The sequence below is a fragment of the Corythoichthys intestinalis genome, chromosome 22 (assembly GCF_030265065.1).
Source record: "Corythoichthys intestinalis isolate RoL2023-P3 chromosome 22, ASM3026506v1, whole genome shotgun sequence".
Lineage (NCBI taxonomy): Eukaryota > Metazoa > Chordata > Actinopteri > Syngnathiformes > Syngnathidae > Corythoichthys > Corythoichthys intestinalis.
In genome coordinates, this window is record NC_080416.1 from 17440526 (window position 1) to 17464714 (window position 24189).

Sequence of the window (24189 nt, forward strand, 5' to 3'; positions counted from 1 at the left end):
CTCGAGAGCCCCTATCCTGCTTGTTTTCCATGTCCCCCTCCTCCAACACACCTGAATCAAATAATCAGGATCGTTAGCAGCAGGGCCATGTATAAAGAGGGTTGCGACACTCCCATGGGGATCCATTATATGATTTTACTTCCGGGTTTTCCGGGTAGTTGAGCCTCGGGTAGTTCCAAAGATCGCTTCGACGAGGGTGGACCGCATTCATACAAATGGCTGGCTGTCTAGTATATTCGAAGGTAAGTTGATGAAAAAAACGATCCCTTTTGAATTTTCAACAGTCTGTGTTCTATCAGAGGTGCTTTATCATGTATATGTTGAGCTTTATTTGTATGTGCGTGGCGTAATTATTACGGCTGTCAAACGATTAAAATTTTAATCGAGTTAATCACAGCTTAAAATTTAATTAATCGTAATTAATCGCAACTCAAACCATCTCTAAAATAGGCCATATTTTTCTGTAAATTATTGTTGGAATGGAAAGATAAGACACAAGACGGATATATACATACAACATACTGTACATAAGTACTGTATTTGTTTATTATAACAATAAATCCATAAATGGCATTATTAACATTCTTTCTGTTAAAGGGATCCACGGATAGAAAGACCTGTAGTTCTTAAAAGATAAATGTTATAGTTACAAGTTATAGTAATTTTATATTAAAACCCCTCTTCATATTTTCGTTTTAATAAAATTTGTAAAATTTTCAATCAAAAGTAGAGTTAATATAATAAGAATAAGAATAAAAATAACAATAACAATAATAATAGAGTGACCAAAGTCTGAGTAAGTTTTATGTGTATTTTGCATAGCTATTTTGATTGGGGATGCCGGTTCACTTTGCATTGTTGTTTAACTGTGTGAGAAGAGGGCCTCATTATTACAGACTGAAGTGCTTTTCTTTTTGTGAACATTTTTTTTTTTTTTTTGAGCAATAGGAATATTTTTTTGTTTTGCTTTCACTAAATGATACTTATGTTTGTTGTGAAGGAGTTGCCGAAGCTTATGCCAATAAATGGCACGGTCCAATGAAGGCCTGTTTCCACTCGCCTTTATAACATATATATCTCTGTACATATCTTACCCAAAATACAACAAGACACATAATTGCCACTAAAAGAAAACCTACAGAAATATGTGTGGAGCACATATTGCACAATGCAACAGCTTAAACGTCTCACAACTACTAATTCTCCCACTATTAGAAGGAATAAAATTAGTATGGAATGGCACTGCCCCCAAGTGGCCGGTGGCATTCTCTTCACTCTTGATATGCATAAACGGCGTCATTGTAATCTGTTTGAAGCAATGCGTCAGCGGGTCATTCAGTGCATGCGTTAATTGCGTCAAATATTTTAACTAGGGCTGTCAAACGATTAAAATTTTTAATCGAGTTAATTACAGCTTAAAAATTAATTAATCGTAATTAATCGCAATTAATCGCAATTCAAACCATCTATAAAATATGCCATATTTTTCTGTAAATTATATATATATTCTGTAAAATAAATTGTTGGAATGGAAAGATAAGACACAAGATGGATATATATATATTCAACATACGGTATATAAGGACTGTAGTGGGCATTTCACTCTGCTGTCATTTAAATCTGTCTATGCTGTCCTCACTCCGAAGCGTCTACTTTTTCCAAAGCTAGACAGCTAGTGAACGACGTCTTAATAATTAGACTTCTTCCTTTTTCATCTGATTTATTAATAAAATGGCCTCAAACCATTGTCCTCTTTAGACCGTCGTAAAACTACAAAATAAAAGTACACAAGCATTGCATTAGCAACAACGTTAGCTTAGCACGCTATACAGGTTCACTAAACATAAACAAAAAGCGTCTCATACAAAAAATATAACATTTCGCTTACTAACATAATATGTACATTCTTTACAACAACCATACTTACGGACAAATCTTGTCCAAGGATCATATAAGCACAACATTATCAGCCCGAGACGTCGTGCAGCCATAATGAAGAAAGAAAAGAAGAAAATAATAAACCATGTCGCAAAGCGACCACAAGAGTTCGCTGTTGGACAGCACAAAAGCCTTGCTGTAAAACTTACCAAAAGGCAGAATACTTTCTGAGCGGGACATGTGCGTTAATTGCGTCAAATATTTTAACGTGATTAATTTAAAAAATTAATTACCGCGCGTTAACGCGATAATTTTGACAGCCCTAATTTTAACGTGATTAATTTTAAAAATTAATTACTGCCCGTTAACGCGATAAATTTGGCAGCCCTTGTATTTATACATATATTTTGTCTTGGTTGACGTGCAATCTTATCTTACTTTTTAAGCTGACTCTGCTAACTGGGAATGTATCGCCAGCGATAAATTGATTAAGTCACTACCTCTTTTAAATTGTCAACTCTGTCAGAGGCCCTTTGTGACGTACACTCTCATCTGTATTTGTGAGTATTGGTAGACGACAGGCTTTCACATGCTTATTAGCTCAATTTTGTAAGCTTAGAACTAAGGTATCACCCTCATGGAAGAGTACCAAGTCAATGCATGACAACCTGTATTACATTATACACATTATACTACATTATATTGTAGAGATGTGTATAGATTGAAAAGTGATGTCAACAAATATTAGACACAAATTTATCATAGAAAACAAATTTAATGTATATATATTTTTTTAGGTTACATTTTCATGATCCACATTATGCTGCTGCTTCTGCTGGTGACAGCTGCTAGTGCCTGCTGATGGTGACTGCTGGCTGTGGGCACCAAGCCCATTTTTAAATAGCAACAAACAAACAAACAAAAAAGCCTTTTATTCCATGTTTTGACGGGTGACCATTGCCATCCATTTTTTTCTGCTGCTCTTGGTCCTTGGGGAAACCATGCTGCTCAACCAACCATCACAGGCCACTGATCTATAAAATGTTAGGTGTAAACAATGAACATGACACCAATTTCACCAATTGGTCAATAGAAAATATGATTTCAAAGGGTAATAAGTTGTTATTCTTTTACATTACACCATGTTGATGAAAATAAATAAAATTTTGTTCCGGTCTTGTAATCATTTTGTGTTGCTTGGGTCCAAATTAAATGAAAAATGCATCTAAAAGGTACAGGTTTGGTTTTGCTAAAATTAGAGGCTCAAAATTTAGTTAAGTTATGCAGGAAATATTTGTTAAATGTAATTTCTTTGTGTTTCAGGTCAAACTAAGTTTATAAAATGAAAAGTAAAATGTACACACATATATAAGCATTAGAAAGTGCAACAGCAAAGAAAATGGAAAATAGAATTTAAAAGTGACCACAAACCCAAACTTTTTGGGTAACAAAAGTGTTTTTATATGTCAATGCGACAAAACAAACTAGGAACTACCACTTAGAACTTGGGAACAAAATATGTTATACATGGCGTTATCTTTAATATATTACCAAAGGTTAGGTAAATCAAGGAAATCTAGACATTCTCTGAGAAAACGGTATTCTAGTTGTGAAAAAAGAAAAACCTAAATCATCTTGCATTTCAATTTAAAAGTCGATTTCCCGTGCTAATGCTAACACAACATTACTGTATACTTTCACTCCACAACATAGGAAAGTTCCCTTCTGCGTAACAGTTTACATAGTATTCAGTTGTCGCCTTACTACTCCAAATGTAAAACTAGCATTTACATATATGTTATAATGCAATGACATAATCAAGTACTTAGATACGTGATTTAATCCATTTTTCCATAAATGTCGCAATTACCGCTGTCAGTTCCATTGAAAACCCCTACAGCGCTGCTTGTGCTTGGAACTACTCACGCCCTTCATGAACCACGTGACCACCCGCTGCGAGATCAAAGAGTGTTGCAACCCTCTTTACATGGCCCTGATTAGCAGGCTCCTGCAGAGCTTGCTGATGAGCTGATCATTTGATTCAGGGGTGTTAAAGGAGGGAGACATGGAAAACAAGCTGGATAGGGGCTCTCAAGGACCGGACTTGGGCACCCCTACTCTACGAGCTGCGAGTAGCAGCCCATACTGTATTTTTGCCTTTTCTATCCAGAAATTTCTTTCGTAATAAGAGGGTATATTTTCCCGTTGAGGCGTGTTGTAACCTGAAAATTCTGTATGTAGAGACGTTCGTAAGTAGAGGTACCACTGTATACATAAAGTATTGGAGAAATACATAACGACATACAGTTAGTATCAATAAAAAATACTAAATAGGAATTGAATTAAAAAAAAATGTGAGAAACTCTTATAATAACAAAAAAATAAAAATACAAAATTGGCTGCCATTGACGGCGAAAGACGTCCAGTCCATTTAGATTGTGTCCACTCAGTCCCTCCCGGTCTGAAAGGACATGAATTGCCGTCAATTGCACTAAAATACGATCATTCACTGCCAGCCTTCCAGGATAAAATTTACTTTTGTTGCCATCATTGGCAGTTAATAAAGTTTTTAAAAAAAAAGTTTAAAAAAACAGCAAATTCCAAATTAAATAAAATGATTTTTTTCTTATTTAATTTTTTTTTTTTTTAATGTTTTCCTTATTTTTATTTTCAATTTCAATTTTGCTTTTTGTTTTTAATTTTTCTATATTTTGTTCTATTTAGTAAAAAAAAAAAAAAAAAACATTTTGGGGATTTTTTAAATTTAGGATTTTCTAATTAATTTGTTCTAGTTTTAATTTTCTACTTACAGGTATAGTATTTTTTTCATGTACTTATGTATTTTCCAAATGTCTTTACATTTGTTAAATTTAATTCAGGCATCAAGGGATTAATTTCATGTACATTATAGATGGCAGACATCTTGGAGCTCATGCACTAGTTTGCATAAAACTGAAACTAAAATTTAAAAGGCCTCACAAGTGAAATTAGGAGCATTTTTTGTGCTTTTTCTGACCTCCACATCAGTCAGTTGGGACGTGTCTATTAGCAACGTGCTGGAACCATTCTGAAGTGATAGAAGCTTTTCTTTGCTTAATGAGGCCGGAATCCAAGAAGGGTCATCCAAGGCTTGTTTAAATGTCAAGCTTAACTCTCATACTGGCAGCGGCGTGTATCTGAGCTTTGTCAAAATTGTTCTTCAGAGAAAATGGAGGATTGAGTTAGTTGGCGGTTTCACTAATGAGAATGCAAATTTAGTGGCATATGCTCGGCGTGCACTAGCAAAGTGCTTACTGTCGGCTGAAAAATCTCGGGAAATAATACTCATTCAAAATGAGACTCACACTTTTGAGTGCAACCAATTGAATTTAGCCTCTGAAAAGAAGCAAGCACGGGAAATGGCTTGTTGTCTTGGGAGCTGGCCGCATTGTAAAATACGCTTGGCAATGACTCTCATTCTCAAGCAGCACGAGAAGATGATGAACGATGGTGTAAGGGGGAGCAAAAAGGAAAACAGGACTTTGCAAAGTTTGATTTATTTGGCTAGAACCCTAAAATATTAAATGTTATTGTGTTGAAAGTATAATGCTGCAGTAATTAGACAGTGATTAATTTAGTCCGTTTAACCAAAACGGCTAGCCAATTTGTACCCTGACCATTTCCTTCTTTTTAAACATAGTTTAACCTGTTTTAGTGAACAATTTCCTCTCCCAGCTACAGGAGGAAATTAGAAATAATCTCTGGGACCCTAACTTCATAACTACATCGTATATTGTCCTAATAAAGACATACATGAAGACCATTATTTTGAGTGACTAGGGATGTCCTGATCACATATTTTAAGAATCTGCTGATACTGAGTCCCGATCCAATAATGTTTTTCTTTGAAATAAAGTTCCAAACATGTTACAGTACTGTACTTATTATTGTATTTCCTCTTCTACTTTTTCCAGGAGTGTTGCGGAGTATAAAACTAGTGTTGCACGCACCAATACCATTTTTTGGCCCCGATACCATTCCGATACCACTCCGTTTGAAAAATATATATTTATATATACTGTTTATATGAACAGCTACATACTTGGATGTCAAATCGTTGCTATCATGGCTTTGTCAAGGTTGCTGTTTACCTTTGTGAAACAGGAAAAAGACTAATAAAAAGTGAATCCAGTACAACCTTTCATTGCATTTCTGGTATGAGTGACAATAATAATAATTTAATAATCGTTGATCACAGCATCCTATCTCTTTATTAGCCTCCTTCTTTGTGCAACCAGCAGCAACATAACAACTCCATCTTTATAGCAAACCACAAATGCAAGCAGCGCACGAGTGAGTCTCTCTCTGACACGCACAACATAGCCGCTTAGCTTACTTTCCTCATTTCTACAGCACTTTTGAATAGGCTTGCCACCCGTCCCATGAAATACTGAATCGTTCCAAATTGGGAATTAAAAGTTGTGTTCCGTATTGGAAACAATACGGAATATATATATAAATATATTAATATATATATTAATATAATATATATAAATAGATACAGTTTTGGGGCCCTTTTTTTCGCCGCCTGTACTGTTTTGGGCACAAAGGGGGCATCCCTTTTTTCTATTTCTGAAAGGTGGCAAGCAACCATACTTTTGACACGGGGACTACCTGTATATATTTTTTTAATTCAAAACCCGATCCTCTTCACCGGATTCCGATCCTCCGGCCCGATTTCCGATCACGTGACCAGATCAGGACATCCCTATGTGAGACACAAAAAAACCCTGTCATTTTAATTTCCAAGTTTCCCTTGCGCTTACATGATTTTCCCGATTTTTCTTGCTAAATGAAGCCTGATCAAGCCTAAAAAAATAACCCCCGTTTTTTAATCCCATACGCCAAGCATCTACTTGTGTGTCTGTTGTGTCAAACATCAATAAGTGTTACTCTCTGTGGATTTCAAGATGCTATTGAGTTGCCTGAAAAGTGAAACGACAACGGCTGGAAGAGAAATCTTCCCTGTTATCTTTGTGCAAGTATCGACCTGGCAATTATTTTCTCTTTTACTTTCCCAAAGTGTGACATTTCCTCTAAATTACTCAAAGAGTCAGTGTATTTACTTATAGGTTATAATCGGACGGTTGAAGTTGCCCGATCATTGTCACCCTTCGCTTTGTTTGCACAACAGGCACAGAGAAGGTCCGTCAGGCGCAGGAGTGCAAGAACCTCCATGTGGTCAACCCTGACTGGCTGTGGAGTTGTCTGGAGCGCTGGGAAAGGGTTGAAGAGAAGCTTTTCCCACTCAAGGAAGACTACACCAAGCAGCCGTGGTAAGTTGTGACATTGAAACTAGAGCTGAAACGAATACTCGAGCAACTCGAGTAACTCGAGTTTAAAAACTGATCCGAGTAATTTTATTCACCTCGAGTAATCGTTTATTTTGACAGCTCTAAGCATCACGTTTTGCTCGGACTACTTTTAATGCGGGACAACGCGCTGATGTCACGTGCGTAGAGGAAGAAGCAAAAAAAAAAAACTTACTGCAGCCGACAACCGCTACAAACGACGCCGACGTTGCTAAATACTAGCCCGCTCATGCTACTTTAGTTGCAGGTGGCGTCCAGTGAGTCTCATAGAGATCACATGTATGTTGAACTAGATGCGCAATGACAGACTAGGCCGCGTCTGGGCAGCGTTAGCAAACAGCCGCCATCTTAAAGCAGTAGAGCGCTAAGCGCTAATAAAGAGCGCTAAACGCTAATATACTGTATAAGATTAACGTTACTGTCACTACTAGCTCACCTTACGTTAGCACTGCGGAGGGCTAGGTTTCAATTAATTAAGACCGCTTTCGATGCGTGGCTAACGTGTCTTACATACAGGCTATAACATAACATAGCGTTGTGGAGTGATGAGCATGTCAAATAAAAACTCAACAATGCTAACTATCAATTTTAGCTCAGTAATCATTGCTGGATAAAACACCAAGTAGCACTAGTCCCTGATGTGCTCCAATACAGCCTGTATCATACATTTATTCTGAACAGTGCAAAAACTTAAATCCTATCAGGACTTACAGTTTAGACTAACTTAAAACTTAACTAGAACTTAAAAATGGCTTGACACAAATAGAAATTTAATTGAAAAACGTAGGAAAAAATCCTAACTTTTAAGTGATGTGTGTTATCAAGCGTAAAGGCATTTTTAGGTGTGTTTATATATATATATATAATTAAGATCTAAAGGTTTTTTGAGTGAAAGCAGTGAATTAGTCATTTTTTAAAATTCTAGTTACATCTGAGATGCAATTGTTGGCTGTTTTCAACAATATACATCAAAAATAAAGACATTGATTGACTGAAAATGATAAAATGTCTTGTTTTCTCATGTATATCTATAATTGCTCTTCACCTAAAAATATATTTGTTTTATCCGATTACTCGATTAATCGATAGAATTTTCAGTCGATTACTCGATTACTAAAATATTCGATAGCTGCAGCCCTAATTGAAACCATTCTTAATTGGAATTACACTAGGCTGAAGATGGTTGTATCCAGTGCTGTTAATAATATACTAACGGCGTTATTTTCTTCAGTAGTGAGTAATCTAATTAATTACTTTTCTTGTCTTGGCATCGCCGTTACTGTTGCTGAGGCGGGAAAGGCGTGCGTTACTATGTTGGTTGACTGACGCGACAAAAATCTGAGAAATATGGACTCACGGAGATGAGAGAGCAGAGCAGGAGTGGGGAGGAGGCAAGGGAGGGTGACGCCGTTGCAAACGCGATGCTACTATGCTAGGTGGCTCCAATAGACCCTGCTCACCAACGTCACAGAATGACGTGTCGCTGTATCCGGCCGCCATATTGTCCGTCTCTGTTTAGCCCTATTCTCAATGGTTTCAATTAGTCGTTCAGTTTATAGAGCAATTCATGGAAGCCCCGGTGCTTTCATACGCTGTAAACTCATTGGATGCGTTGCATAAAAGGCGTTACATGGAAAAGCTTAAGTCTATCCATTCGCCAGATCCATATTTGATGCCTAAATCGATATTTTTCGACCCGCTGTCTTCGCCCTCTCTGCCTGACATCTGCTACCCTGATATCTACAACTATCTTGTCCACACAAAATCGGCCTATTCTCACGAAAGTTTGAAAAACTTTAAGAGCAGCACTCTAAGCAACATTACCCTGTGTGATTTCTAAAATGGCGACAATCAAAAAAAAAAAAAGTTGACTGCAATGGCCGACGCTTCAAGGATAGGTGGATATTGGACTATTTCTTCAATAAAACACGCAACAACTGTGTCTGCTTCATTTGCAAAGAGACAGTCGCTGTTTTCAAAGAGTTCGATGTGACGCAATATTACAAAACAAGACACGCTGACATGTACGACAACATTACAGGGAAGATACGCAGCGAGAAATTACAGCAACTTGAAGCTAGTTTATTTTTTCACAGCAGCAGTATTTCGCAAGAGTCCGAGTGTCGAAAGAGAAAGCCACAAAGACGAGACTGTTGAAATTATGAATTAAAAAAAGTAATAAAGCAAATGTGACACACAGAAGGGCTTGCTAAAATTTGTTTAAATATATTGTTCTATGTAAATCAGCCAAGGTAGCCCCCCGCATTTTTAACACACCAAATCTGGCCCCCTTTGCAAAAGGTTTGGACACACCTGTTTAACTGATGATCCGTAGACGAGGCCAGCTTCTTTCACTTGGTACCAGCTAAATATTATTCAAAATGTAATGATGGTGGAAGAAATAAGCATCTTGAATTTGAAACTGTATGTTGTCGGCGATTAGCCTCGCAATGATCTTAATTGTGGTTGTCAGCCCAAAACCCTCTAAATATATATTAAATGCATCTTACCAGATATAAAATGACTACTACATAATCCGTGGTAATCGTTTGGAGCCCAGTTTTCTCGTCGAATTGCAGCAGTCCATCTCGCTCTCCTCTCCGGGTCTCTCAGAATACGGTAGAACTTCAAGTCTCTCCGTCTATCTTCTCTGTTATTGCAACCAACCGCCACACACGCCTTCACCATTTTGATTATTAATGTTAACGAGCAGAAAAACACGCCATAATAGGAGGAATTTAAAGAACGGTAATGCATCAACACGACGAGTAGATGGACAATATGGCGCGGAGGCGTGGTTGTGACGTCATGTGAGTAGGGTCTATAATAACTGACTGTAGCCGATAGCCGACAAACTACGCCCACATGATGCTTCGGTAGATATCACGTATATACAGAACTAGATGCAAATGACAGACACGGCTGCATTAGCAACATGTATAATAAAGAACTAGATGCGTTAGTGAACAGCGGCCATCTTAAAGCAGTAAACGTCTCAGGAAGGCTATGTTGAAGAGAACCTTCCTAGCAAACCTAAGTAACTTTTTATCTAAAATGCTCCTAAATTGGCAAAATCTTGAATTAAATCTATCTTTAAATGATGAAATAGTTTTAAAACTTACATATGTCAAAAGTAGACAGAAGGGAACTAATGCAATAACGGGAGCAATTTTAACAACTTTAACGGTTGATTCACAACATTAAATGACTTCCACACATAGCAAAAGTTACTATCTTGTTATCGCAATATCCGCAATACCCTTGTGTCTAGTTAAAATTTAGGGTAAAGAATTGGGCTAGGGCCAATTGTCCCAAAAACCCTTTAAACTTCACATTGTGTGACCTTTTTTTTTTTTTTTTTTTTTTTTTTTTTTTTTTTTTTTTAAAAACATAAAAATTATCACCAGTCACTTTGCCAAGTAACTAATTACTCTAACATTCAGGTAACCGAGTTGCTAAAGCAATTGCTTTTTGGGGGAAGTAATATGTAACTGTAATTGATTACTTTTTAAAAGTAAGATTAACAACACTGGTTGTATCAATAGTTTAGTCCACTGGACTGTTCGTAAAGCCAGTAAGCTTGTATTCAGGAAGTAGAGATTTCTTCGATGAACAATGGGGAAAATTAATATAAATTAATCTTCCTTCCCCGGTTCAAGGAGCAACAGCCCAGCAGCCTTTATTGACAAGCAAGGCTCCCGCCAGAAGCCTGTTTTACAAAACCCACCTCCCATCCAGCACAGACCTCCACCAGCACTCCCCGAGGTTCGAACCTACGACCCTGTTACTGGCAAGTTGATCCGCAAGGTCCCTCAGGCGTCGCTGCAGGTGCCTTTCCTTCAGGCTTCTGATCAGCAGGAGCAGTCATGTCTCAGGTACTGAGCCGAGACAAATTTATGATAACATACTTGTGCAATAAAATTTCAACAGTTGCTTCCATGGGTAATAATGGATAATATCCAATGCTTCATAATCCTTTCCCTGTAATTTTCTGCTAACATTTGCATGCTCACAAAGTAACATCAATAGAAATTTTTTGTGTTTTCAATCAAAACCTTGGTTCCGCTATTGGTGCAGTATATTACATGACTCATTTATCATACATCTTAAACACTGTACATGGTTTGTCCATTGGGCCACGTTTACTTCCATCCCATTCTCCTTCAGCTACCTTACTCTGCAACTACCGTGCTTCCTAGATGACTCCCAAGCGTGACATGTATTTCCTTAGCTACTCAGTAGAACAATAAAAACTCACGCTTTAGTGGTTATTTGTTGCATTTCATATTGTCAGCATTCAATTTCCCACCAGTGCAAGGTTTTATTCATTATTCTATGGAACACACTTGTGTAACATATTATAATTTCCTGAGTATAATATGCCGTCACGTATAATAAATATGAAGAAAAATTGGGATTAAGAAAACGATAAAGCAGATTTGCATAAACTTTGATTTTCATAATCAAAGATTTAATTAAGTTGAAACTTCCTCTTCCCACTTATACATATAATGTGGGCCTTTACCTACTTTTTCAGTCACTGAAGTGAAACAAACACGACATTGATCTAGTATTTATTTGAGTAACTTTTTTCATTGTTCAGGGGAGTGCCAAATTGTCAGCAAGATGTGGCGGCAGGAACCAGCCAGGATGACGAGTCGCTAGGGCCGGCGCGTCGGAAGCGCCAGCCGAGCATGTCAGAAACTATGCCGTTGTACACTCTTTGCAAGGAGGACCTCGAGAGCATGGATAAAGAGGTAAAGTACCCAACTGCTATTTGTATGTGATGTGTCCTCATCCCGTTTAAACAGCATAACCATTACTGGAGAAGTGGTATTAGTGGTGGAAAAGTTTTGAAATTATTTAAAGTGGTATGAAAAAGTATCCGAACCTTTTGGAATTTCTCACATTCCTGCATAAAATCACCATCAAATGTAATCTTATCTTTGTCAAAATTACACAGATGAAAAAACAGTGTTTGCTTTAACTAAAACCACCCAAACATGAGGATAGTATGCAAACAATGACAGAAGGGGGGAAAATAAATTAGCGAACCATCACATTTAATATTTTGTGGGCCCCCCTTTGGCAGCAGTAACTTCAACCAGACACTTTCTGTAGCTGCAGATCAGTCTGGCACATCAATCAGGACTAATCTTGGCCCATTCTTCTCTACAAAACTGCTGTAGTTCAGTCAGATTCCTAGGATGTCTGGCATGAATCACTGTCTTTAGGTCATGCCACAGCATCTCAATGGGGTTCATGTCTGGACTTGGCCACTCCAGAACGTGTATTATGTTCTTCTGAAACCATTCTGAAGTTGATGTACTACTGTTTTTAGGTCATTGTCTTGTTGCAGCATCCATCCTCTTCTAAGCTTCAACTGTCTGACAGACGGCCACAGGTTTTCCTACAAAACATTCTGATAAACTTTTCAATTCATTCTTCCAATAAAGACAAGTTGTCCATGCCATGAGGCAGCAAAACCGCCCCAAATCATGAGGCTCCCTCCACCGAGCTTCACGGTGGGGATGAGGTGTTGATGTTGGTGAGCTGTTCCATTTTTCCCCCACACATGACATTGTGTGTTACTCCCAAACAATTCAATTTTGGTTCCATCAGTCCAAAAAATATTTTGCCAAAATGTCTGTGGAGTGTCCAAGTGCCTTTTTGCAAACATTAAATGAGCAACAATGTTTTTTTTCGACAGCAGTGGCTTGCTCCGTGGAGTCCTCCCATTAACACCATTCTTGGCCATAGTTTTACATATAGTTGATGTGTGCACAGAGATATCTTTAGCAAACACGCTAGTTTTTTTTTTGTTTTGTTTTTTTACCTGAGTATTCTGTGCTGAACTCTTGGTGTCATCTTTGGTGAACAGCCACTCCTTGGGAGAGAAGCAACAGTGCCAAACTCTATCCATTTGTAGATAACTTCCCTGACTGTCAATTAATGAACATCCAGACTTTTAGAGATGGTTTTGTCAGCTTTATACAAATCAACAATCCTTGATCGCCGATCTTCAGACAGCTCTTTTGACCAAGCCATGATGCACATCAGAAATGCTTCCCATCAAGACATTTCTTACCAGGTGTGTGTTTTATAGTGGGCAGGGCAGCTTTAAACCACTCATGAGTGATTGGGCACATACCTAACTTAAATTGTTTGGTAAAAATTGGTTTCAGTTGCTCTTGAAGTCTCCTTAGGCATAGGGGTTCACTTACTTAATTTTCCCCCTTCTGTCATTATTTGCATGGTATCCGCATTAAAATATGAAAACCTATAAATGTTTGGGTGGTTTTCATTAAAGCAGAAACTGTATTTTTATCTGTGTGATTTTGACAATGATCAGATCACATTTGGTGATTTTATGCAGAAATGTGAGAAATTCCAAATGGTTCAAATACTTTTCATACCGCTGTATATCACAAAAACGTGATGTGAACTAGGAGGTGCAAAGATGTTTTATATATTTCCACCCACTGTATGTTGAGCCCAGTCTGAGGTTGCTCGGAAATGAGACTTGGTTAAATGAAATGTGCCCCCAAGGACCTGGACGTCATTGTAATTGGTCATGCTTTCAGTGAATACCAAACAGCAAACACAGTTAACTCATTTAAAGTTGGTCTGTAATTCAGTTAGGAAACTGCAGTACTGTTCCTTTCCTTCTTATTTATTTATTTATTTTTGGGGGTCTGTGACAGTTTCAAGATACAGGCTCCTGAATTGAAAGACTGGATGCGAATTTAAAAAAAAAAAAAAAAAAGGTTTTGCATGAATGGAGCCACATTCAAGAAAAAAATAGCACATTCCTTTAAATAATATACATAATGACACTGGATGAGAAGTAATACAATAAAATGCAATAGGTTTTCTACTGTTTTTTAAAGAGTACTGGGTAGGCCTGTAGCGATAACAAATTTTAGTTGGCGAAATATTGTCTCATGAATTATTGCAGATAAGCGATAAAATTGTCTATTTCAACCACTCATGTAGTGACAATACATCCTAATAATCACATATTCAAATGCAATGAATTGATATCCTTATATAAAACACATTCTATCTTAAAATGTTTGTTTATTTGATCTAAAATGACTTATCTTATCCTGCAAAGTGCACATTAGCAAATTTGAAGCCAAATTATTCATTGCCAATTAGATTTTTCATAATGGCTGTCATTTTACAGCTATTCTTAGTGTGCAATCTGAAATATGTTAGATTAATTCCAGAAATCTTTAATTACTTTTTGAACATAACGTGTTTTTTTATTTTAAAATGTTAAAATGTTCGGGAGCACATTTGCTAAGCAGCTAACCGTAAGCGTTACACTCCATAAAAAAAGGGGGGGGGTCTATTTTTGTCATGCATGTGATGTCAGTGATATTCTTTTTTTCCCCATATCGTTTACAAATTCTGTAAACCAGTGAGTTTTCATGTTTGAAGTGTCACATTTTAACCACGGTTTTGCATTTTGGGGAAGACTGCCAATGTTTTATAGTAGGGCCAATGTTTTATAGCAGGCTAAAAAAAGAAAAATACCGCCCTAATTTTTATTTAGCGTGCGATAAATTGACTTATTGCCTGTTGCGAGATTCGCGACAGGTTTAAAATTGGGTGGTAGAAAAGTCAATGTTGTCATTGGCAATAGTACTCTTCAGTAGGGTATTAAAAAAAAAACCTAATCAAGCAAATTAAAGCAATGGATTGTATAGTGAAATAGAACTGCCAATTTAAAACTAGCATTGTCAACATTAATTTCCTGAAGGCAAAAAGGTTGAAAGAAACGTATTGTCCACGATGCCTGTACTTGATTGCTTAAAAAAGGTTAAAATAGATAGGCAAATTGCTTTTCCTCGGTATTGTTACTCTGCAAATGTCTTCTTGTTGCAATTGATATTAAGATGAATGCCAGGGAGACTTGGTGTGTTTGTGTTTTTTTTTTGTCTTGTAATGAAAGTCTGATAACTGTAATAGCCTCTGAGGATGTTGCTATGGCAAGACTCGGCCCGGCTGTGAAAATGATGTCACTAATGCTGTTCCATTATGTCCTTCCACTGAGATATCTGCTGGATAATCTGTCCAATAATTGTCGCTCCGTGTACACGGAAATTGCAACCGCAGCTGCTGGAAGTACAGTCACTTTCATTCTTATTTATCTTTGAGGCCCAAAGACCTGCTCTTTCTTTTCTTTTTCCCACTGCCACGGCTGTTATTAATTAGTACCATTGTGTACATTGCCACGCTGTGATGGACATAATTAATTTTCGTCGTAATTAAATGCCAGCCTAATTTAAATGCAGCGCAAGTTGAAGATCGAGTTGGTTAATGAGGTGTTCAGTGTTCACACAGTGTATTGTTACTGAAACGCCACATTGCACTTGTGTAAATTTGACTTTTTACATGACCGTAAAGCCAGTCTTGTTCATCTATGAGTGTTAATGATGTTGTTATTGGTCTCCTTTAATGATGTTGTTATTAGCCTCCTCCAAAGATCTTTTAAGACATGATAGCCTTTGTTTGAGTTTTGTTGTACCAAATGCTTCACATAGTGGTCAGGACTAGCACTTGAAAGTATTTGGTTTTCCACATATCTTCTGTAATACAGTGATTCCAGGCGCGATAAGTGGAAAAACCACGAAGTAGCTCAATGTATTGTTCAATGTATTTTTTTCAGATTTAGCATTGGAAAGAGATCGCTTTAAAACATGCATTTTTCATTTTATCCCCAAAGTATAATTAAAAAAAAAAATGTATATTTTAATAAATGGTTTTAGCACTTCAAATTTAATAATTATGATAAGTTTTAAACATGTTACTGTCCCACCATGTTATTTCTAAACATAAATGAAGTACTGTAGTAGAAAAATGCTTGGCTTTATTAAATGCTTCATTGAGTGAGTCCACTCAACTCGGCGCCATCTCACTTACACAAAATGAGTTGCCACAGCAACTGTTTAACAGGTTAAACGATGATTGTCGCATGCGGCGTGTTTGAAGTTCGTGACTGGCAAGATCAGACACAAACATCTGTCGACATTATTAACTTTAAAAAGCAACTCCAGTGACGCCTGACGCCTGACGAACAAAGAGCAGGGAGAGGGAGGGAGGTTGCGAGAGTGAGACTACACGTTGGCTCGGGACAGCTCATCTGTATTTTTTTTTCTTTTAATTGAAAAAAAAAATCTGCGATGGACTGAGGGCACGAAGTTTGAAGTAGCGAGCAATCACTGTAATTACATAAAGATTCTCTTGAATACAATGCTTAGCCTTTTTTTGTAGGGGCACTAGGGGCACAGGTGAACTGCATGCTTCTTTAGGCTAATCGTTGTTGAACATTGGGTAAGAATATTTTACAGAGTGACCCAAGTACTTTTGCTGAAGCATTGCATTTCAAATGTCATCCAAAGGGCAGGCTGTGACATTCGTAAACGTTCTCCAACTTGAAGGTACCAGAAAAGAGAGCAGGTCTTTAATTGAGTGACTCTATGTACAAATCTGAGTCTGGTAAATGTCACCGGTGGTGACGTGTTTTTTTTTTTTTTTTTGGCAAAGGTGTGACGCACTGCTTGACCCTGCTAAGGAATTGCTGCAATGATTAAGGCAGTGCAAGAGATGTGCCTTTCTCTGATAGTTCTCTCAAATGTTTGCACCTGTTGATTTTGCTGCATCGTTGAATAGATTTTAAAATTCCTCAAACGTTGTTATTGTACATTTTAACATCTCATGCCGAAGTTTAATTATGAACACTTAATTTGAGTATTACCGTAATTTTCGGACTATAAGCCGCTACTTTTTTCCCTCATTTTGAATCCTGCAGTTTACAGCCCAGTGCGGCTTATTTATTGATTTATTTTGGTTAATACTTAATTTGACAGCGGCATCATAAGACTGTCATAACACCGTCATAGTAATGACATGACACTATCATGGGCATTAATGAATGCATGTGACAAATGTCATTAAGTTTCATCCGGAAAAATTATGTCACTAACTCCATTTATGTTCTGCTTGGATATTTTACATCCCTTCAAAGGTGAGATAATTTGCCGGATGACACAAAATGACATCTTTCATAGCATTCATTAATGCTCATGGCCGTGTCATGTCATAATTATCAGATTCAAATTGCCTTTTATTGTCGTTGCACACACAAAGAAAAAAAAAAACACCGCTTTGATGATGGTCTTATATATATATGGTCTTATAGACCCTACCCACCTGACGTCACAACTCCGCTCTCCTGAATGGTACCGCCCAATTGTCCGTCAAAACATAGTGTTAACCTGTTACGGCTACGTACATTCCTCCTATTTACGGCGTGTTTTTCTGCTCCTTAACATTAATAATCAAAATGGTGAAGGCGTGTGTGGCTGTTGGTTGCACTAACAGAGAAGATGGAAGGAGAGACTTGAAGTTTTACCGTATTCCGAGGGATCCAAAGAGGAGAGCGAAATGGATGGCTGCAATTCGACGTGAAAACTGGGCACCAAAAAATCACCACAGACTATGTAGTAGTCATTTTATATCCGGTAAGATGCATTTAAGATATACTTAGAGGGTTTTGGGCTGACAAATAACCACAATTAAGATCATTGCTAGGCTAATCGCCGACAACATACACGTATGTATGTAGTGAGAGTGCTATCGATAAACCATATAAACCTAAAAAGCCCTAACTGCATTGACAAATGACATGAAATAAATTAGACTTGACAGTGGATGTTAGCGAGAATAAAAGATTTTGAATTGAAAATTTCGTAACTCACCTTTCCAAGCACAAGATAGATTCCTGCCGAATTTTCGTGGACGAGGACCTGTTTCACCCAACCAGCAACGAAGTATTTATAAGCCTCCAAGCTCTTGAAGTTTTTCAAATTTTCGTGAGAATAGGCTGATTTTGTGTGGACAAGATAGTTGTAAATATCAGCGTAGCAGATGTCAGGCAGACAGGGCGAAGACAGTGGGTCGAAAAACATCGATTTGGGCATCAAATATGGATCTGGCGACTGTATAGAACGAAGCTTTTCCACATAACGCCTTTTATGCAACACATCCAGTGAGTTTACGGCATCCGAAAGCACCGGGTCTTCCATGAAATGCATTTTAAATTCCTCGATCAATTGAAACCAATGCTAATACAGAGACAAAATGACGGACAAGGGGGCGGAACCATACAGCGAGCACGTGGTCTTGTGACGTCGGTGGGTAGGGTCTATAGTGCCACTGTCAAATAAAGTATTACCAGATACCATAACTAGCAATTAAGGAAACAACTGGAACAGTAACTGACAAAATAATTAGACAAAAGACTTTTGATTGTTATTTGCATCTGTAGCACTGCAATGCATGCTAAGAGGCATTTTGGACGAAGACAGTGTTGACAGCAGGTGGCAGCAGAAGTTGACTGTTTCCCCCAAGGGAGCAGTGATGGCCAAATGAGTCTTCTTGAAGTAATGAACCTTTGCAGTCAATTGGTTCAAAGCTTCATGGTGGTTCATTTGGTCTTATGACAGTCTCATGATGCCACTGCAAAATAAGGTGTTACCGATTAATATCTTTTGGTGTAAAAATCCCATGGTACAGTGAGGACAGCTGCGGCTTATAGTTCGGTGCGGCTTATCTATGAATATATGCCGTTTTTGTGTCAAATTTGGTAGGTAGCGGCTTATAGTGAAGTGCTCCATATAGTTAGGAAATTACAGTAATGTAAAAAGTATCATTCTATAGTACTCTATTAACTCATTTGCTGCCATTGATAGCAATAGACATCCAATCCATTTGAACTAGGAGAGCGAACAAATCTTCATTCGCCGTTAACCCTTCCAGTTCAGTTCAAATGGATTGGACGTCTCCTAGTGTCAAATTCAAATTCACAGCAGGAGTAGGAGTGGGAACCTCTTGGTACCTCACGATACGATATGATTTGCAATACAAAGCTCACGATAACGATGATCTGACGATATGGCGATATGGTATTGGTCAGGAAATCATTCTAGGACTTTCTACAAACAACTAATAAACAGAAAAACAAGTTTCTGATGGGAATTGGAATGCGTTTATCACGAGTAGACGTCCAATCCATTTGAACTGGGAGGATGGCAGTGAATGAATTAATTCGCTGCCATCCTTCCCACTTCAAACGGGTTGAACGTCTATGGCCGTCAGTGGCAGCCAATCCCAGGCAATGAGGTAATTCTGGGCCATTTAAGGTCATTTACCTGTTGATTTTGGGGTATTTTATGCATCACTTCCTGTTTATTTTGAGTTACAGAACAGGAACTAACCTGGGAATCACCCAAATGAATAGGCAGTGACTCAAACTCAACAGGAAATGACCTGTAAATGCCCTAAAATGAACAACAAGTGACCTGTAAATGCACCGAAAATCGGACCGAGTGACTGTGAATGCTCTGGTTTTGAATGAACGAACTTTCCCAGTCTAAATGTTGGGCGTCGAGCACCGTCAATGGCAGCCTTAGTTAACTGAGACATTATTATGGTGGAAGAGTTTGGTAGCAACTTGATGGTTCCTTCGATTCTTGTCAGCAGCATATTGATAACCTTTTGGGATACAAAGTATCACGATATATCACCATTTCGATATTTTGTCACACCCCTAAGCAGGAGGATAAAAACAGCCACAGTACTGGTTGACAATCATCGTCAATGGCACTGAAAGATTTAAACTGGTTCATTTTCATGTGTTCCAATTTTAAATACAGTAAAGTAAAAGGTTAAATGGAACACGACTCCCCATAGGAAATATGTCCATTTAAAAATCTCGACCAAAAAGTTGAGTGCAGAAGGTAGGCTGTGTTTACTGACAGGATCACCAGAATCAGTGATATTGAACTTGCATGAATTAATGGAGTGTTAGACACTACACATCAGTGTTTGTATGACACTATAGAAACCCCTCAGAGTACTGACTCATTAAGCCCTTTATCATAGGAGAAGGAAGCCTAGTCATCACTCACGCTAATCCTAGCCCTTACAGATATTGATCTCAGGCATCCATACTGAGGTTTTGTCCTTGTTAGACACAAGAGAGGACACTCTTCTCCATAAGTCTGCGGGTTGCTCTTCGGGAAAAGCATCCATTATAAACCAGCAATAAATTATTTTTGGACCTCCTGAGAAAGGTACAAACAAGCCATGAACCAATATTGACGTTTTATCGTTGTTCTTGTTAACAGGTATTTGTAAAATTGTCCATCATGCAAGAGCAAATGATGTATTTAACTAAGTATCTTAGCAGTTTTAAACTCGAGTTCCTCAAAGGAATGTCAAACTAGTGACTACAGGTTAATGAGTAAGAGTGGCGTCAAGAATTATAGTCAAGAATTTTATAAATATCCTCCTGCCCCATAGCGTCCAATTATAAGTGGTTCTGTCACAAGTTCTGGGTAGCTGACCAGTTTCATTCATCCAATGTGTCAACACAACCGGCTATTCTTGTTGTGTGTCCTTAAACTTGGAATGCTGTGACTATTCCCTGTGCTCTCATTTCCATTTGCACAATTCTTGGCAGCCGTTTTTCAGTCGACTGGCTGGCAAGTTGTCTAGGTTTGTCGCTCGCTTGAAGTATGTGCTGTGGGATTCAGGTTTTTTTTAAAAATGTTTTTGCTTCAGATGAAACATCTTATTTGGTGTTCATTCACATCTCACTTTTTAATTCTGTCGGTACTTTGCAGCAGGAGCAGTCTGTACTCAGATTTGAGTTAGATTATCATGCAGTCAATGTAATGAACTATGTTTCATGCACCTGGACAAAGTCTTGCCGCAACAGAAAAAGGTCTGTTCCGACGACATTGGAAGCAAGTCCAAAAGGTCTTACAATGTCTTAAATAATGAGTCAGGAGGGACAGAGGCAATCCCTGATTTAGCATAAAATCATATTTGCTTTGATTCCGCATCATCCAGTAAGTCTGAGATAACATTTTCAGTCTCTGCAGAGTTCTTGTGCTCAGACATCATTGTACTCAAATGTTTCCATTCTCCGGTTGTCCTTGATGTTGTAACATGCAGCTGTTGGTTAACATCTCAGTGAGCCTTCTTTTCCCCACACAAGGTAGCAGCATGGCCTTGAGTTCACCCCAAGCTCATGAACAACTAAGGTGTATGTTTTATCATCTGCCTCTCCACTTGTACATTTGATTCATCCAACATTCCTCTAGGCATCAGATGAGCTATCCTTTATTAGCGCCCTTCCTCTGCAGCCCCATTAAACGACTCTTTGTGATCTTCCAGTTCATCGGCTGACCTGTTACCAACCCTTGACACCTATTCGCAAACTAAGTTAGTATTTCAAACTGGGGAATAAAGGCAGCATCATAATAAGTGTTTAGCAGGCATTTGTAAAAATATTGACTTGTTTTGTTTAGTGGGCACATGGTAAAACAAAGTTAGAAAGGACCCCAATCGGCCTGCTTTATGGAAGGGTCTTGAACTGCTTCTGCAACTTTGAATGTTCTCATTAAACATTCTTTTCCTGAAAATGATTTTTTGGGAGGCTGAAAACTGAAGGATTCAAATTTGATCTCAAAGTTAATATGTTAACTACCGTAATTTTTGGACTATAAACCGCTACTTTTTTCCCTAATTTCAAATCCTGCAGATTATAGTCCAGTCCGGTTTATTTGTTGATTTATTTGGGTTAATAGGTAACGCTTTATTTGACAGTGGCATTATAAGACAATCATAATTATGACATGACACCGTCATGAGCATTAGTGAATGCTTATGACAGATGTCATTAAGTGTCATCCAGCAAATTATGGCACTAACTTCATTTATGTCCAGCTCGAATCTTTTACATCCAATCAAAAGTAGGATAATTTGCTGGATGACAATAAATAATATTTGTTGTAAGCATTCATTAATGCTTATGACAGTGGAATGTCATAATTATGGTTGTCTTTTGACAGTCATATGGCGCCACTGTCAATTAAAGTGTTACCAAATACAATAACTAGCAATTAATGCAACAACTGGAACAGTAACTGAAGAAATAATTAGCACAGAACATGAATTTTGATTGTTATTTACAGTGCTGCTCAAAAGTTTGTGAACCCCCTCAACATTTTGGAATTTTCTATTATTTCAACCTGATTTCCTAATCAATCAATTCAGTAGTTTTTTTTTGTTTTTTTAACAGTTGTGTTGTCGAGACTAAATTAAAAAGAGTTTTCATCAACTGATGTAGGTGCAAAATCGAACTGTTTGGTCACAACCAAAACCGCCATGTCTGGCGAAAAGTCAACACTGCATACCACCAAAAGAACCTTCTCCCAACAGTGAAGCATGGAGGTGGGAATGTCAAGATCTGGGCTTGCTTTTCATCCTCAGGACCTGGACAACTCCACATAGTCCAGGGAATCATGAATTCTGAGGAATATTGTCAAATCCTAGAACATAACCTGACGCCATCTGTTTTGAAGTTAAAGCTTGGCAGAAGGTGGATCATGCAACATGATAATGATCCAAAGCATTCCAGCAATACAACCAAGGAATGGCTGAAAAAGAAGAAGATTCGTGTTCTGGACTGGCCCAGTCAAAGTCCTGACCTAAATCCCATTGAAATGCTGTGGCGGGATCTGAAGCGAGCAGTTCATGCCAGACGCCCATCAAACCTCTCTCAACTGACTGCGTTCTGCAAGGAAGAATGGGCAAAAATCCCCCAAAGTAGATGTGAGAGGCTGATTAGTCACTACAGAAACCGTTTGGTTGAGGTAATCTCTGCAAAAGGAGGCGCAATATCCTATTAACTGAAGGGGTTCACATACTTTTGCACACATGATATCTGAGTTTTTCTTAAATCAACCACTTTTGTTAAATAAAGAATGACAATATAACTATTTCTTTTGTTTCAGTCCATTATTTGGAATGTCAGTATTGTGGATTTGGGTATAACTTAACATTTAATAAGGTTATTTTAGTTTTTTTTACAAAAAATCTGACCATCGCTGTGGGGTTCACAAACTTTCGAGCAGCACTGTACATCTGCAGCGCTGCAATGCATGCTAGGAGGCATGTTGGACGACAACAGAGTAGACAGAAGGTGGCAGCAGAGGTTGACTGTCTCCCCCAAGGGAGCCGAGATGGCCAAATGAAGCTTCTTGAAGCAATGAGGCTTTGCAGCCATTTGGTTCAAAGCTTCATGGTGGTTCATTTGGTCTTATGACAGTCCTATGACGCCTCTGTCAAATAAAGTGTTACCAGTTAATATCTTTTGGTGTAAATATCCCATAATACACGGAGGACAGCTGCAGCTTATAGTCCAGTGCGGCTTATCTATGAACAAATGTGGTTTTCGTGTCAAATTTGGTGGGTGGCGGCCTATAGTCAGGTGCGCTTTATGGTCCGAAACAATGGACGGAGGGGACAAACAAAACAGCTTGCTTGTTTCTGCTAGGCCAGTTTTCAGAAACAATATAACTAGTGAGATATAGCCTACAGTATATTAGTTTGTTTCACACTTCATAGGTTGGCAGGCAATCCCAACACAAACGCAGCTATTTGTATACAAGCAATACAATGTCAGTAAAACTAACTCACTCCATGAAAGCTTACTGTTGGAAAGTTGCCTCAAGTAATTTCTCAACTAGATTACATGTTACTATAAGATTAATCTTGTACGGTCCCTTCTCAATTTCCTTTGCGAGAGAGGGCAAGAAGAGCAGGGAGTAAAGAAATCAGTGCCTTTTCATCTTCCCACAACTCAACAAAATATATCCACAGCCTTGGAATCACACTTCGACTGCAGTGCATTTACAGCCAGACACCACCAGCCTCTAAACCAGCTTTGGAGGGAGGGAGGGGCTTTGAAAAGCCTTCTGTGCACTTTGCGTGGCCTTTGATTACTGTCAGGAAATGGATGTTGTGGGAACTTTGCGCTTTATCTCGCAATTTGTGAGTACCTCCATTTCCAGCAGAGGTCAAATGAGCCATGGCAGTT

General features: G+C 38.2%; 1 protein-coding gene across 1 annotated transcript in view; it reads left to right on the top strand.

Moving 5' to 3' along the window:
- The window catches only part of ctdp1 (CTD (carboxy-terminal domain, RNA polymerase II, polypeptide A) phosphatase, subunit 1), a 79656-nt gene that overhangs the window by 14138 nt on the left and 41329 nt on the right, over window positions 1–24189 (top strand). The window contains exons 9-11 of the mRNA XM_057827913.1: window positions 7052–7193; window positions 10889–11104; window positions 11833–11986. Coding sequence (XP_057683896.1) covers window positions 7052–7193; window positions 10889–11104; window positions 11833–11986 — 512 coding nt within the window. The remainder of the gene's footprint in view (window positions 1–7051; window positions 7194–10888; window positions 11105–11832; window positions 11987–24189) is intronic.